Below are 15,572 nucleotides of genomic sequence, written 5' to 3' on the forward strand. Positions count from 1 at the left end.
GGAAATTAAACATATTCTGTATGATCTTTGCAAATTACCAGACCTCGTATTACCCACTCCACAGCGCACTGCAGAGCTCTCTAGGGTGTCTGGTCATCATGCATACTTACAAGATGGTTACTGATAGACAATGTCTTCTGCCTTTACAATACTGATCATAAAAACTGTATTCCACTCAGACTGCAGTAATTGCTCATTAAAATCATCCTTACTGCCAGTCATTTGCTAGGATCCTCAGAGACTGATAATGAACATCCTTCCCAGCTCATCACTATACTACCCCCTTCCTGCCTGCAAGTTACCTTTTATCTCACGATCAAACTTCATTAGGCGTCTTATAACTGAATCTCTGCTGTCTCCCTGCCGGATCTCAATCTTCGTGGAGAAGTGGCCGTTTGCTGGCTGTGGGTTCACCAGGAACACAGGCAATCCGGGCTAAACAGAATACAAAAAATAGAAGTCTAGATAGATTTGCCAAGGTGCAAAGCAGATAAAAGGGTCAAGCAAGTAAAATAACAGGATTTTGGTACTTACCGATAAATCCCTTTCTACGATTCCACAGGGGACACTGGAGTCTCAGTACATTGGGGTATAGATGTGGGATAACCGGGAGCTGGCACTTTAATAAATCTGAATAGTAGCTAGCTCCTCCCCCTCTATACCTCCCTACAGGTCAGTCTTAAGAAACTGTGCCCAAGGAGAGCTGGAAAATAGAATAGTAGAGGAGAAGCTAGAACATACATGTACAAACAAGCAAATATGCAAACAAATCAAGCAGACCTTGAAGAAAAAACGACTGTCCAAACCAGAAAGAACAATAACCAATGCAGGTGGAACAGTGCCGGGTGGGCGTCCAGTGTCCCCTGTGGAATCGGAGAAAGGGATTTATTGGTAAGTACCAAAATCCTGTTTTCTCCTTCATCCACTAGGGGACACTGGAGTCTCAGTACAGTGGGGATGTCCCAGAGCTCACATCTCGGGCGGGAGAGCAGTTAAAACGCCTGCAAAACAGCACGGCCATACTGTGAAGCAGATGCCGCAAACGTGTCAAAATGGTAAAACTTTGCTCAAGTATGCCGGCCTGACCAAGTGGCCGCCCGACAAAGCTGGGTAAGGGAAACACCGCGGGAAGCCGCCCACAGAGGACCCATCGAGCGCGTAGAATGCGCTGTGATTGAAGTAGGAGGTTGTTTTGATGCAACCAGATAGGCTCGTCTGATTGTCCATCTAGAAATAGTTGCCTTAGAAGGCGGCCAGCCCGGACGCGCCATATCATATCGAACAAACAGCGTATCCGACTTCCGGAGGGATGCAGTCCTATCAACATAAATCCGAAGAGCCCGGACAACATCTAGGGATCTGGAAGCCGAAGAATCGTCTTTAAACACCGGAACCACAATCGGTTGATGTAAAACGCAGACACTACCTTAGGCAAAAAAGATAACTGCGTACATAGCTCAGCCCTATCCCCATGAAAAATTAAGTAAGGCGGACGACAAGAAAGCGCCCCTAGCTCCAACACACGCCTAGCAGAGGTGAGCACCAAAAGGAGAACCACTTTCCATGATAAACATTTTCATTCCACAGTCTGTAAAGGTTCAAATAGGGAAGACTGAAGAAGAGAGAGGACCAAATCCCATGGGGCCGTTGGAGGTACAAACAGAGGTTGTAACCTGACAACCCCTTGTAGAAATGTTTGGACACCCGGCAATAATGCTAGTTTCTTCTGAAAGAAAATCGACAGAGCCGATATTTGAACCTTCAAAGATCCCAGAAGAAGACCTGCTGATAAACCAGCCTGTAGAGAAAGAAGCAACTTGGCTAAGTTGAATTCTGATGGTGGCGCAACCTTGCGTTCAAGCCAAGAGACATATGCCTTCCATATATGATGATAGTACTTTCAGGTAACTTCCTTTCTAGCCCTTAACATAGTAGGAATCACCCTGGAAGGGATACCCTTTCTTCTTAAGATAGCCCTTTCAACAGCCACGCCGTCAAACAAAGCCGCTTTAAGTCCTGATAGATAAAAGGGACCCTGTTGCAGTATATCTTCTTGCAGAGGAAGAGGCCACGGGTCGTCTATCAGTAGAAGACATAGGTTGGAATACCACACCCATCTGGGCCAGTCTGGAGCCACCAACAGAACCTTTACCCTTTCTCGTTTGATTCTTTGAAGCAGACGAGGAAAAAGTGGGAGTGGTGGAAACAGGTAAACAAACTGAAACCGCCAAGGAGTTGTTAGAGCATCCACTGCCACCGCCTGTGGATCTCTTGTCTGTGAGCAGTAAAGAGGCAGTTGATGGTTCAACCTCAACGCCATGAGATCTACCTGAGGGAGACCTGAATCAGTTGTTGAAACACCTGTGGATTGAGCATCCATTCTCCCGGATGAATGTCTTGTCGACTGAGGTAGTCAGCATCCCAATTTTCTACTCCTGGGATGAAAATTGTTTATATAGCTACAGCAAATTCCTCTGCCCAGCGAAGAATGCGGCTTACCTCCCTCATGGTGGACCGACTCTTGGTGCCGCCTTGTCTGTTGATGTACGCCACAGCATTGTTGGACTGCACTCTGATGGCACGGCCCTTCAACAGAGGATGTGCTACCTGAAGAGCATAGAACACGGCCCTTAGCTCCAGAATGTTTATGGGCAGTACCGCCTCCAGTCGAGTCCAGCGGCCCTGAAAATGTTTTCCCCGAGTCACTGCCCCCCATCCTCTCAGACTGGCGTCTGTGGTGGAGAATCCATTCCCACATTGCAAACCGCTTGCCTGCCAATAGGTGAGAGGAATTCAGCCACCAAAGGAGAGATGTTTGAGTCCTGGGTGACAGTTGAACTAGCTGGTGAAGAAAAAGGTGGGACCCTGACCACTGAGAGGAGGTCCAGTTGGAATGGACGGGCATGGAACCTCCCGTATTGGATGGACTCGAAGGTCGCAACCATCTTCCCCAGAAGGCAAATACACAGGTGTACCGACACCCTGCGATGACGCAGTATCAATCGCACCATGTGTTGGATGGAGGTGACCTTTTCCTGCAGAAGAAATACCTTCTGCTCCACAGTGTCCAAAATCATCTTTAGGAAAGGCAGACGCTGAGTAGGCTGTAGATGAGATTTTTGGTAATTCAGGATCCATCCATGTTGTAACAGAAGACTCTGTTACCCGGATGTCCTGCAGTAATTGAGTGACTGACGGAGCCTTGAGAAGCAGGTCGTCCAAGTATGGGACGATAGTAGCCCCTTGAATCCGAAGAAGGGCCATGATTACTGCCATGACCTTCGTGAACACTCTTGGTGCTGATGAAAGACCAAAAGGTAAGGCCTGAAATTGAAAATGAGAGGCCCGCACTGCGAACCGAAGGAATGCCTTATGAGGAGGCCAAATGGGAATGTGGAGATAGGCATCCTTTATGTCCAAGGATACGAGAAACTCGTCCCTCTCGAGCCCTGCAATGACAGACTGCAGGGACTCCATTTTGAACTTTGAAGGTCCGCAAATAAGGATTGAGATGTTTTAAGTTCAGAATGGGTCTCACTGAGTCGTTCGGCTTGGGAACTACAAACAAGCTGGAATAAAAGCCTTTACCCTGCTGATGGATAGGGACATGCACTATTACTCGAGAAGACAGTAGCTTTACTATTGCATCCTGTACTACAAACTGTTTGTCCACTGATGCCGGCAAACCGGTTGTGAAAAAACGAGGAGGAGGTTGGATCTGAAAATCCAACTTCAAACCCTGAATAATGATGTCCCGGACCCACGCGTCCTGGCAAGACTTGGTCCAAACTTCTTTGAAATTGCGAAAGCGAGCTCCCACCCTGAAGTCCCCAGGAGAGAAGGGAGTGCGTCATGCCGGAGGCTTAACTGAAGACTTATCCTGCTGGGAGGAGGATGCAGTGGCTCTACCCCTGCCTCTGGAACCATGGGAAATAGCGGGAGCTCCTCTGCCATGACCCCTGAATCTCCCTGGTATACGAAAGTACGGTCCAGCAAAGGGTTTCCTAGGAGGAGGAGCAGCAGATGGGAGATAAGTGGACTTATCACCTGTGGCTTAAGATATCCACTTCTCCAGTTCTGTTCCAAACAGAGCTTCCCCATGTATGGAAGTGCTTCCATGACTCTCTTAGATTCCGCATCCGCCTGCCATTGTCTCGGCCACAGGGCTCTGCGGGCTGAGACAGCCAAAGCAGATGATCTTAAGGCCCTCAGCAAGCTGCGTAGCCCATGTTTCCACCGCCTGACTAATGCGGGTTGAAGGGACACTCCCTCTACAGTGTACATAGACTTTGAGCTAGTTTCTAACTACCTGTCAGAAGACTCCTTTAAAGAAACTGCTCCTGGAACAGGAAACACCGTCTTTTTAGACAGACGTGACACTGAAGGGTCCACTGAAGGAGGTGTTTCGCATAAGTTCCTGCTCTCTGCAGGAAAGGGATAGCAGGATAAAAGTTTACGTGAGATCTGCAACTTTTTATCTGGGTGTTTCCACGCTGAGGTAAGGATCTCGTCCAATTCCTCAGACACTGGAAAGGAGGCTGCGAGTCTTTGTTTCTTATTAAAGATAGACGGCCTAAGTGCCACAGGGTCCATTTCCTCAACATTTAACACCTGACGTATAGTTGCAATCAGCGCCTCTACACCCTGAGATACAGGCTCGGCTTCCTCTGGTGTCTGTTCCTCTATAGGGTCCTGTACCTGTAAGGAGATTCGGTATTAGTCTCCTAGCAGGGACATTAGAGGACGATGCCATGGGAGGAACTTGGGCTGACATAACCCTTGTGAGCCCTTCTACAGACCTGGCTAAAGACCGCGCCCAGTCTGGTTCAGAGAAGGCAGACCTCTGAGATCTTTCAACTTTCTCTTCCTGCGAGAAGCTTCCAGCTCTGCAGACATTTGAGACATGACTGATGTGATTTGATCAGCCCAAATAGGGTGTTGTGGGGATGCTGCAGTCTGTGTTTCTGAAACACACTTCTCACACAACAGGGAACTGGATGATAGTCCCTGTGTAAACTTCTCTGCACAATTCTTACAGGAGAAAGCTTTTTGTGCAGCCTTAGACCCCTTTGAAGTCATGTTACCAATTCACTGTTCACACACACACACACACACACAAACACAGAGAAAAGGTAGTGATACACACAAACACACACAAAGAGACTGTTTAGAAAGAAGAGCTTAAGGTCATAGAGGGAGATTATGCTATTAACCCAGCCCAACCAGCGCTGATGCAGAGACCAGCGCTGTGTAACACAATATAATGTGCTGTAATCGCTGTGTAAACAGAGTCTAACCTGCTCTTCGCAAGTCTAACCCCACTGTGCAGTCACAATCTGGGCAGACAGGTCTCTCTTCTGCGTTAGCCAGCAGCCTGCTTTTTAATGCCCACCTGTCATTTTCTTTTGGCCACCTTGCTCAGGGTGCCAGGAGTCACTAACCTTCTTGCTGTCAAATGGTGCCGGCGGCGGGCTGAGCTAATGAGGGACCGCGACGAGCTCCGCACGCGGCGCGTTTGGGTACCCCAGAGACAGTGGACTCTGTAGCTGAAGACGCCAGCGCACGCCGCAAGCAGCGGCGGTGAGGTCTCCCCGGCAGCTCCAATGAAGCAGACAGGCAGGGGTAGTGAGCTGCCTGTCTGATCCTCTTGCTGATCGAGGATCCTTGATTTTTTAGAAGAGAGCTCTTTGTATGTGACCAGCTCCCTTGGCACAAAATTAAGACTGACCTGTAGGGGGGTATAGAGGGGGAGGAGCTAGATACTATCCAGATTTATTAAAGTGCCAGCCCCCAGTTATCCCACATCTATACCCCCACTGTACTGAGACTCCAGTGTCCCCTAGTGGATGAAGGAGAAAGGTACTTTTGCTTCGGTCAAAACACAATTATAAATAAAAACACCTAAAATAATGCCGGGGCCACACCTTTACACATTGTTTGTGTACCACATATCTTAAATTCAAGATTCATCTAGGAAAGGAGGTAAGAAATAGGAGTGATTTAACGGTTACTATATGACAACTTATTATGCACATGGCAATGTAAACTGAAGTTTTCAGTTCATTTAAATAGTAAACAACTGGCTAAAATGGATCTAGGGCATGGTTACAAATTCCATACACTTTCATTGACAACAGTTTATTGAAACCTAATTATACTATTATTATATTGGAACACAACTCCAAAAAGCCTTGCTAAGTTCATCTATAAGCAATCTCCCTCTTGTATTTGTAGCTGTGACTTCAGAATATGTGCACTACAACAAGCACTGTAGTGTGTAAAGTCATCACCAAATCACAATTTGAAAATAAATCTATATTAAAAAGATGGAATAAAGGGGATTTTTTGTGTACCTTCAGTTAAATACTCTTCTCCACAGCTGTGGGACAGCGCCAATGTTGGCGTGTTCATTTCATCTCCTTAATTTACCACAAAGCTCAGCAAGATGCATTCCTAACATCCTCCTGCAGCTTTTTTCCTCAGAAAGGAAAAACACAGATATGATGTCCCAAGGCCCCCCTGGACAGAAGAAGAGGGATCATCATCTGATGGAGCTGCTCGCCAAATCTAGGTGTCACAGAGGCTGCATCTTGTAAAAAACAAATATCTGGCCTGCTAAGGCCCCACGACACAGCGCCCTGCAGTTACTTACTTCTACTGCTGTCTGAATAAACACAGGGCTTAATCATACAGTATCCCTTATTATGCCCCAATAGAGCATCTGCCTATGAAACTCATGTCCTGGATGGGTACATTCGTAGACTACGCCATATCTAGGTACAGATTCACTTAGGTGCAAGCAACCGCTGTAGGCATTATGGTAAGAAAAACATTGATTATTTTTTCTGCCACCTCTAAGGGGAACATGCAAATATATGCAATATTATTTTCCTGCAAAGGCCTACTGAGTCTTGTCATGCATAGCTCACACACTTAACTGAATTGCCCCCATACAGTGAACAGAGGCATCTGTAGAGCCTGAGGATATAAGTGGCACCGCAACCTCTTGGTTTTTGTAACACTGTATTCAGCTGAAAGAGCACGGTGTCCATGTCTGCCTTATGTTATGAACAGCCAGGTAGGTTGGACCAGTAAAATAAAGGCATGCCATATCGCAGACAGGCATAGTGGAGTTGATGGTCAGGAGAAAAGCAAGTGAGAAAGCATAAGGGAACCAAACTAAGGGTCTCTATAGGACAAGATTAAGGTCTGAAGTAAAACTAAAGGAGATGTGACCGTGATGAGGTGTGATCTTTGAGGTTACACATTACGGTCACCATCATTACATTTTTCTGCGATTTGTTGCACAATAATGCATCTATTGATTTGTACCAGATTTAATAGTCTTCGTTGAACTCATCAATGAGTCAAATGCCCTACCAGTGATTTGTGGTGTTCGCCTCCTCAAATCACAGTCTGTAGATACTCACCACGGCACCAAACAACTCTTGCTGCTTCAGAAATGCTCTGACCCAGTCATCTGGCGATAATGATTTGGCCCTTATCAAAGTCACTAGGTCTTTACAACTGCCTATATCTTCAATATGTCAATTATGAGTACCTAATGTCAGCTTATCATCTAATATAATCCTGACTTTGACACACACCGTTGTTAAGCGATAGTTGAGGTCATTCACTTTATATGAGAATGGTCATAATATTTTGGCTCTTGGGTGTATGATTCAGTCATACAGCAGTCTTAATTTGAAGAGCAGTATGTTGTTTGTATCGTTTTTGGAAAAATATGAGATATGGTAAGAACTTACCCTTGTTATCTCTATTTCTACGAAGTCCATAGGATTCCTCAGGATACCTTGGGGTATAGGTGATGATGGCAGACATCGGGCACCCCAGAGTTAAATTTTCAGCCTCCCAGGATGCACTGGGGTCCCTCTCCTATACCCTGCCCCCGAGCCAAGGCATTTCAGTTACATAATAAGCCACAGGCCGGAGGAGGAGAAGAAAGAGAGAGAAGAAAGTCTGAAACACACAAGAATCACATTCTCACCAGAAGTAGACGGAAAAACCTGTGACAAGATCAAAGCCCATCTGCAATACAGGTGCGACAGGGCGGGAGTCCTGTCGAACCCTATGGACTTTGTAGAAATAGAAATAACAAGGGTAAGTTCTTACCATATCTCATATTTTCTACTTCAGGGTCCATAGGGTATCCAAAGGGGATGTCCCAAAGCAGTATCCTTCAATGGTGGGGACGCTTCTGTGCAGAAAGGAGAATCCTCCGCCCGAAGGAAGCATCCTGAGAGGCAAAGGTATCAAAATGCATAATACCTCACAAAGGTATGGACAGAAGACCACGTGGCCGCCTTGCAAAGCTGAACAGCAGAGGCGCCACGGCAAGTTGCCCACGAAGGACCCACAGGCCGAGTAGAATGAGCCTTAATAGAGGGTGGTACAGGAAGGCCCTCATGAGTGTAAGCCTCAGAAATCGCCATGCGAATCCATCCTGCCAAAGTGTGCTTAGTGGCAGGCCATCCCTTCTTACGGAAACATAGAGCACAAACAAAATGAAATGGTACGGTCAACATAAATCCCAAGAGCCTGTACCACATCCAATGAGGCCTCACCAGCTGAGATGTCTGGGGAATTAAAGGCCGGCACTATAATTTCCTCATTAATGTGGAAACTAGATACCACCTTAGGTAGGAAACCAGGGCTAGTCCGAAGCACCGCCCTGTCTTTACGAAAAATCAGAAAGGGAGGGCGACATGAGAGAGCCCCCAAATCGAACACCCTTATGGCCGAAGAAATAGCCAGAAGAAACACAGTTTTAGCTGTAAGCCATTTTAAATCCACTGAGCCCAGGGGTTCAAGTGGTGGTCCTTGGAGAGCCCTCAGGACCACAGCCAAATCCCAAGGAGCCACTGGTGGGACAAAGGGAGGCTGAATGCGAAATACACCTTGCATAAAGGTAGAGTAGCAATCCTACACTGAAACCACACTGACAGGGCAGAAATAAGCCCGCCTGTAGGAAAGCCAAAACCCTGGATATCCTAAACACCTGGGGATCATAGCCTCTAGGGCGACACCATTCAAAGAAAGTATGCCACACTCTGTGGTAAATTCTTGCAGAAGCAGGCTTCCAAGCTCTGAGCATGGTGTTAACCACAGAGCTGGAAAAACCCCTGGACCTTATGAGGGCTGTCTCAAGAGCCACGCCGTCAAAGACAAACGACCCAGGTCCGGGTAATGGCAAGGAGCTTGAGACAACAGGTCTGGACGTTGAGGCAACAGCATCGGAGTGTCGATGAAGAGACTCCGGAGATCTGAGTACCAGTGACGTCTGGGCCATGCTGGAGCTATCAACAGGAGCATGCCTCCTTCTTGCTTGAGTTTGCAAAGCACTCGAGGAATAAGGTAGAATGGAGTGAAGAGGTACGCAAACTGTAAGGTCCACCGGACCGACAGAGCATCTACCAGAAGAGCCCCCTCGTCCCTTGTTCTTGACCTGTACACAGGCAGCTTGTTGTTGTGTCGGTAGGCCATGAGGTCTATTTCTGGAAGGCCCCACCTGTTCACTAGGAGTTGAAACACCTCCTGGTGAAGAGACCATTCCCCTGGAATGAACACTGCCGAGATGGCTGGGAGATTGCCCTCTGCCCAATCCAGAATGCGGGGCAACCTCCGTCAGTGCCGACTGACTCCGGGTTCCTCCTTGTCCGTTTATGTAAGCCACTGTGGTGGCGTTGTCCGACTGTACCTGCACAGGTTTTCCGTGGAGAACATGTCTTGCCTGCTGAAGAGCTCTGAATACTGCTTGAATGGGTGTAGTAGGTATTACCGCCGGCCGCATGGCCAGCGGTTCAAATCCCGACAGCGGCAGCACGACAAGGGTGAAGATCCCGATCGTCCCTAAGGTAAGTATCGTTAACCTAATTCCCAACCATAACACTCCCTTAGGGGTGCCTAACCCTAATCCCCCATCTAAGTGCCTAAACCTAACCCCCCTTCCCCGCAGCCTAAACCTGTCCCCCGGGGGGGTACCTAACCCTAACCTGCCCCCAGAGGTGCCTAACCCCCCTTCCCCTAGCCTAACCCTCCCAGGGGGGTGCCTAACCCTAAGTCCCCCGGGAGCCCTAAACCTAACCCTCTCCCCCGCGTCCGGCTAACCTTCGTTTGGTATGCCGGGCGTCAGTCTTCCGGCGTATGGTTAATGACGGGCGCTGAGTTTTCAACGCCTGTCATTAGTACCATGCAGGGATTAGAAAGTCTGGAAGCCAGTGGTCGGCATTTAGACCGTTGGATTACAGACTACATCCCTGCTCGAAGTTCCAATATGTTGACTGGAAGCGCAGATTCTGCTGTTGTCCACCGTCCCTGAAACAAGTGTGGACCTGTTACTGCTCCCCAGCCCTGGAGAATGGCGTCTGTTGTCAGAAGGGCCCAGTCCGCAATACAAAAGGGGCACCCCTTGTTTAGGTGAGCCGTCTACAGCCACCAGGCCAGAGACCGACGTACCTACGGAGAAAGTACCATTTTCTGTGTCTTTATCCGATGGGGCAACCCATTCCATCTGGAGAGGATCAATTTCTGCAGAGGTCTGGAGTGAATCTGGGCATACTCCACCATGTCGAACATGGACACTAGGCGACCTCTTTACCTCCGTCACAAAGATCCTCTGTTGTTGAGAGTCCAACAGGGCTCAGAGATGGAGCATCTGTGAGGGAGCCAGGGAGGACTTCTTCCAGTTTATCAACCAGCCGTAATTCTGCAACACTGATATTGTCAGTTGCAGATGGCACTGAAGTATCTCTGGAGACCATGACAATAACAGAAGGTTGTCCAGATAAGGTAACAAGCAGGTGGGCTGCCATGACTACCATGACCTTAGTAAACACTTGAGGTGTTGTGGAAAGGCCAAAGGGCAGCAACTGGAAATGTTGATTGACCACCGCAATCCTGAGGAAACGCTGGAGTGCTGAAATAATGGGGATATGCAGATAGGCATCCTGAATGTCCAACGACACCATAAAATCCCCACGCTCCATCGCTAATATAATGGAACGCAGTTTCTCCATCCAGAACCGAGGAACCCTCAAGGACTTGTTGAGGGACTTGAGGTTGAGGATGGGCCGGTAAGACCCATTGGGTTTCTGCACGAGAAAGAGATTGGAGTAATACCCCGTTCCCCTCTGGAACAGACACTGGAGCATAGAGCGTAACACTTTCTGGAGTTCCAGGGCCTTGTCCTGATCTGACGGAAGGCCTGTGGTGAAAAACCGGTTGGGAGGCCTTCGGCGGAAGGAGAGGGTGTACCCCCGAGAGACCACTTCTCTTACCCAAGTGTCTGTGGTAGTCAGATACCAGCACTGGGCGAACTAAAGGCGGCGGCCTCCCACTTTGGAGACCCTCAAGGGGAGGCCCGTCCAGTCAGGCTGAAGGCTTAACGTCCGATTTGGGAGTAGGACATCTTGTACTCCAAGCCTGCTTCTTTGGCTTGGCAGATTTCCTAGCACCTGATGGAAAGGACTGTACTTTGGACTTACCCTGTTCGAGGGCAGACATGCGGATTTAGCTGCTGCCAATGTGTCCACAATTTTGTCCAGATCAGGGCCAAACCGGACCTGGCCATTAAAAGGCAAGCATTCCAACCCCTTCTTGGAGAGCGGATGCAGACTCCAAGAGCGCAACCACAGGGAGCGGCAAGACGCTACTGCTGCCGAGAAAATTCTGAAGTGAGGAGACCTATATCTAAGGCTACCTCATTCATGTACGTGGCCGAGTCTCTGAGATTGCCCACTAACTCCAACTGTTCAGCTGAAGAGTCAGTGTCCAGAGACGCCTCCAAGTTATCAGCCCAGCGCTCCATGGCTCTGGCTACCCAACACACAGCCATAGCCGGTCTGGAAGCCCCCCAGCAAGGGAATAAATGGATTTTAGGCAAATTTCCACCTTGCGATCCTTCAAGGAGGACATGGGTAATGTTGCACTCCACACTAGGTGTGGAACATGAGAATCCACCGCTGGAGGGGTTTCCCATTTGGAGAAGTAAATATCCACAAAGGGGTATGTAAAGGCCAAGCGTCTTTGAGGCTGGAACAGCTTACCCGGAGTGTTCCATGCCTCCTCTAAGTGGTCCACTAACTGACCAGATAGAGGAAATATAGTGGCATCTCCCTTAATAACCTTAAAGAAGGTGAATTTGGATTTAGCCACGGGGGATCCTCATCCTTAATAACCAAGGCCGCACGGACTGCCCGTATGAGGCCGGGTATAAAGACTTTAGATTCAGACTACACCTCCTTCACTCGAAGGAGCTCTTGGTCTGAAAAGTCAATAATCTCACCATCATCAGACGTCATGTCATCATCATGCTGAGCCATCTGAGACAAAGGCCGCAATGGTGACTCCCCCTGTAAAAGTCCGTCAGGTGCTGTACCGTGTTGGACAATGAATTCACCCACACAGGCTCCTGAGAGACCTGGGGGGGGGGGGGCGAAAGCAGGAGACACTGGGATACCATCAACTGCCTGGGGAACCTCTGCATGGGTGATGAGACCACCGCCTGCTGTGATAACCCTATCTGGGGAAACGCAGGGGGCATCGCCAACTGACCCACAAGGGTTGTAAGTGCCTTAGCAAAACAAGCCCAGGGCGGTTCCTGAACAGGTTCAGAGAGAGAAATTGGGCGTGATATGATATAACATGACCTACGTAAACCCTCAGCGTTCACATCACTCTCCGCTAACTGTACTTTACATATTAACTGAAGAGGATAATCACGTTCACTCTCAGACATGATGAGTGTAAACGGTGTGTATGTGACTCCCTACACAGAAGAACACTTTTACTGTGAGGTAATAAACACCATGCAACACTGCACCGCAAGGGCTTTAGTAGAGAACGAACATGGACAGTAAAATGGCTGACAGTCAGAAGAAAGTACAGTCAGACAGGGCTAGCATATAGTCACATACAATGCAGAAGTAATTTACCTGCACTACAAGCACTATGATCAACTACGGAGACACAGAGCCTGGTAGGAAACAGTGCTGCATACGCTGACCTTATCAGAGGAGAGGTATGGGGGGGACCCAGACCGCGATGCCACCTGTATCATAATCCAGCAGTGTTTGCCACTTCCTAGAAAATGGCCACCGAGGAGCTGAGAGGCAGCGGGCCCGGGGGAGGAGCGCTGACACAGTCCGCTAGACCGCTTTCGAAAGGCACTGTGCAGCGGGGGAGGCGCCGGCTGTGAGACAGGGAAGGCACGCTCCCCTGGCATGCTATTAACCCCTGGGACGCCGCTGCAGCCCGCTGTCCCTGGTGGTCTAGTGGAAGCGCAGGATCAGTACCCAGCTCCACGTGCAGCCGTCCCAAGGGAGCCTCCTGCTTAGGGACAATTAAGACTGTGAATCGGTGTGTACCCACCGCTTACCTGAATCCCCTTGAATTCGGCCACAGTCAGGATATACCGGGGTCCCTGCTAGCTGAGACCCCTGGTAACCACCAGGATCCCCCAGATCAGTACTGGTGTCCTGGCCCGGAGTGGTGATGGAGCGGCAGCATGGACCTCTAATTAGCTTGTCCTTGCTGCCCGCTCATATCAGCATAGCAAAGCTGCTTTGAAAACAAACTTCAGGGGCTAACAGCCCCCCTCTGAAAAGGTGATGCGACTCCGAGCCGGGGACCTACAAAACTGAGATGCCTTGGCTCGGGGTATAGGAGAGGGACCCCAGTGCATCCTGGGAGGCTGAAAATTGAACTTTGAGGTGCCCAATGTCTGCCGAAATCACCTATACCCCAAGGTATCCTGTGGATACCCTATGGACCCTGAAGTAGAAAATTTACATTTATTTTCTTCTATAGTCAGAGGTTTGTCTTGAGGCACTTCTTGAAGGTTTGCAGTCAAGGGCAAAGTTTTGCCATAAGAGAGAATTTCACAGTGTGAATGCAACCCCAGGAAGAAGTCCTTTTAGTCGGAATGGGAGCAAGTAATGGTTGGATGAGTGGTTTATTAACACTGATCAATTAAATGGACCCTAGGAGAGACCCTATTCAATACACATGATGAAGATAAACCACATCCAAAGACTGGAAGTCCGCCGCATACAGATGTGTCCTCAATCATCTTTGCTGCTGTAGCACCAAACAGCCTGACCTGGCGCCTGTGACACTCTGCTAGCGCCAGGCGTCTTTTATTGCCAAAAATGCGTCTAAGGGCCGGATTCAATTAGATGCGAAAAGTGCAGTTTTGAGAAAAGTTTCCACGGATTCAGACTTTCCGCCTGTTTTCAAAGTATCGCCATATACATTTCCAGGACGATTTCGCGTAAGCAGAAAGTCAATACATTGTAATATGCGGAAAAGTATCTCCTATGAATAGCAGGTGATAAAAAGTGCAGAATCGTTATTTTGGGGAGCACACGTGGGGAATCGATTCAGAACCCTTGGGACAGCACCCAAAGGACAAATCAACCCAAAAAATATAAAAAATTACCTCAGAACAACCAAAAAAAAAGTACTTTCTTTTTGGGGGCGAAAAAGTAAAGAGTGGGGGGACACCTATAAAAACTAGCAAAATAGACTTCTTGGGGCGCTGTAAGGAGGGGTCAGGTGTTTTTGGGATTGCAGGTGCATGTATGAGGGTGGTTTTTCACGTTTTTTTAAAAGTTCACTTTAGAGACATAAAAATATGCTAACACCCATTTTCAAGAACCACAAATTTGACTGGACTACTTATTTTCACCAAACAATACTGCTTTATGCCATTCTTCACCACTTTTGCAAAGACGCTAATAAGAAGCCATTTAAACTACTTATGTACCCCAAACACTTTTATTAGGGCTATTAGTACACATCTACATTGGTTCCCTATGTTAGTGCAACTTTTTTGGGGGGTACAGACTGATTTCCCCACTTCTGACAGCCTGTTTCGCATTCACCGCTTTAGAAACTGAATATGGAAAAAAGCGGGTATGCGCACCGAAAGTTCCCGCCTCTGAAACAGGGGAAGGAGGCGGAAAGTCAGACAGGCAAAACTTTTCCTACTTTTCGCCTCTAACTGAATACGGACCTAAGTCGCACTGTGATGCAACTAGGACACATCAGGAGACTGTTCTGATTCATTTGAATTTGTGTTAAGAAAAACTGGTATAGGGAAGGAAATACAGAGAAAAAGATATCATTATCGCTCATACTGTTCAATATCATTCCGTGTGTATGCATGACATCGTTAACAACGCGCGCTCCCGCAGATTGTAAACTATGTCTGCCGTCACCCCAACATGCAGGCCAACCGGACGATATCGTCAGGCCCTACATGTTCGGGGACTGTGGCCGGTGAAGTCACTGAATGATATCGTTAATGATTTCGTTCAGTGTGTCTGCTCATTGTTGAGAACGACATTGAGCCCGGCAGGTGAAGGGACAACACTGAATGATATCACTCAGAGCATATTGTTCAGTGTGTACCCAGCTTCAGAAGTTGCCCCTATTCTTTAGATTCAAAAAAGTTCAGGGCTGAAAATACATCCTTGATAAGGACGTCAGAAGCGTTAATTACTGAAAATAACCAACTGAATTCAGACAAGGTGCCAAATTATTTTGTGCAG

General features: G+C 48.1%; 1 protein-coding gene across 1 annotated transcript in view; it reads right to left on the reverse strand.

Annotated features, from left to right (window-relative positions):
* The window catches only part of LARS1 (leucyl-tRNA synthetase 1), a 162,415-nt gene that overhangs the window by 17,698 nt on the left and 129,145 nt on the right, over window positions 1–15,572 (reverse strand). The window contains exon 31 of the mRNA XM_088443984.1: window positions 303–435. Within this exon, the coding sequence (XP_088300110.1) occupies window positions 303–435 (133 nt within the window). The remainder of the gene's footprint in view (window positions 1–302; window positions 436–15,572) is intronic.

Source organism: Taudactylus pleione, unplaced genomic scaffold (genome assembly GCF_031769625.1).
Source record: "Taudactylus pleione unplaced genomic scaffold, aTauple2 ptg000342l, whole genome shotgun sequence".
Lineage (NCBI taxonomy): Eukaryota > Metazoa > Chordata > Amphibia > Anura > Myobatrachidae > Taudactylus > Taudactylus pleione.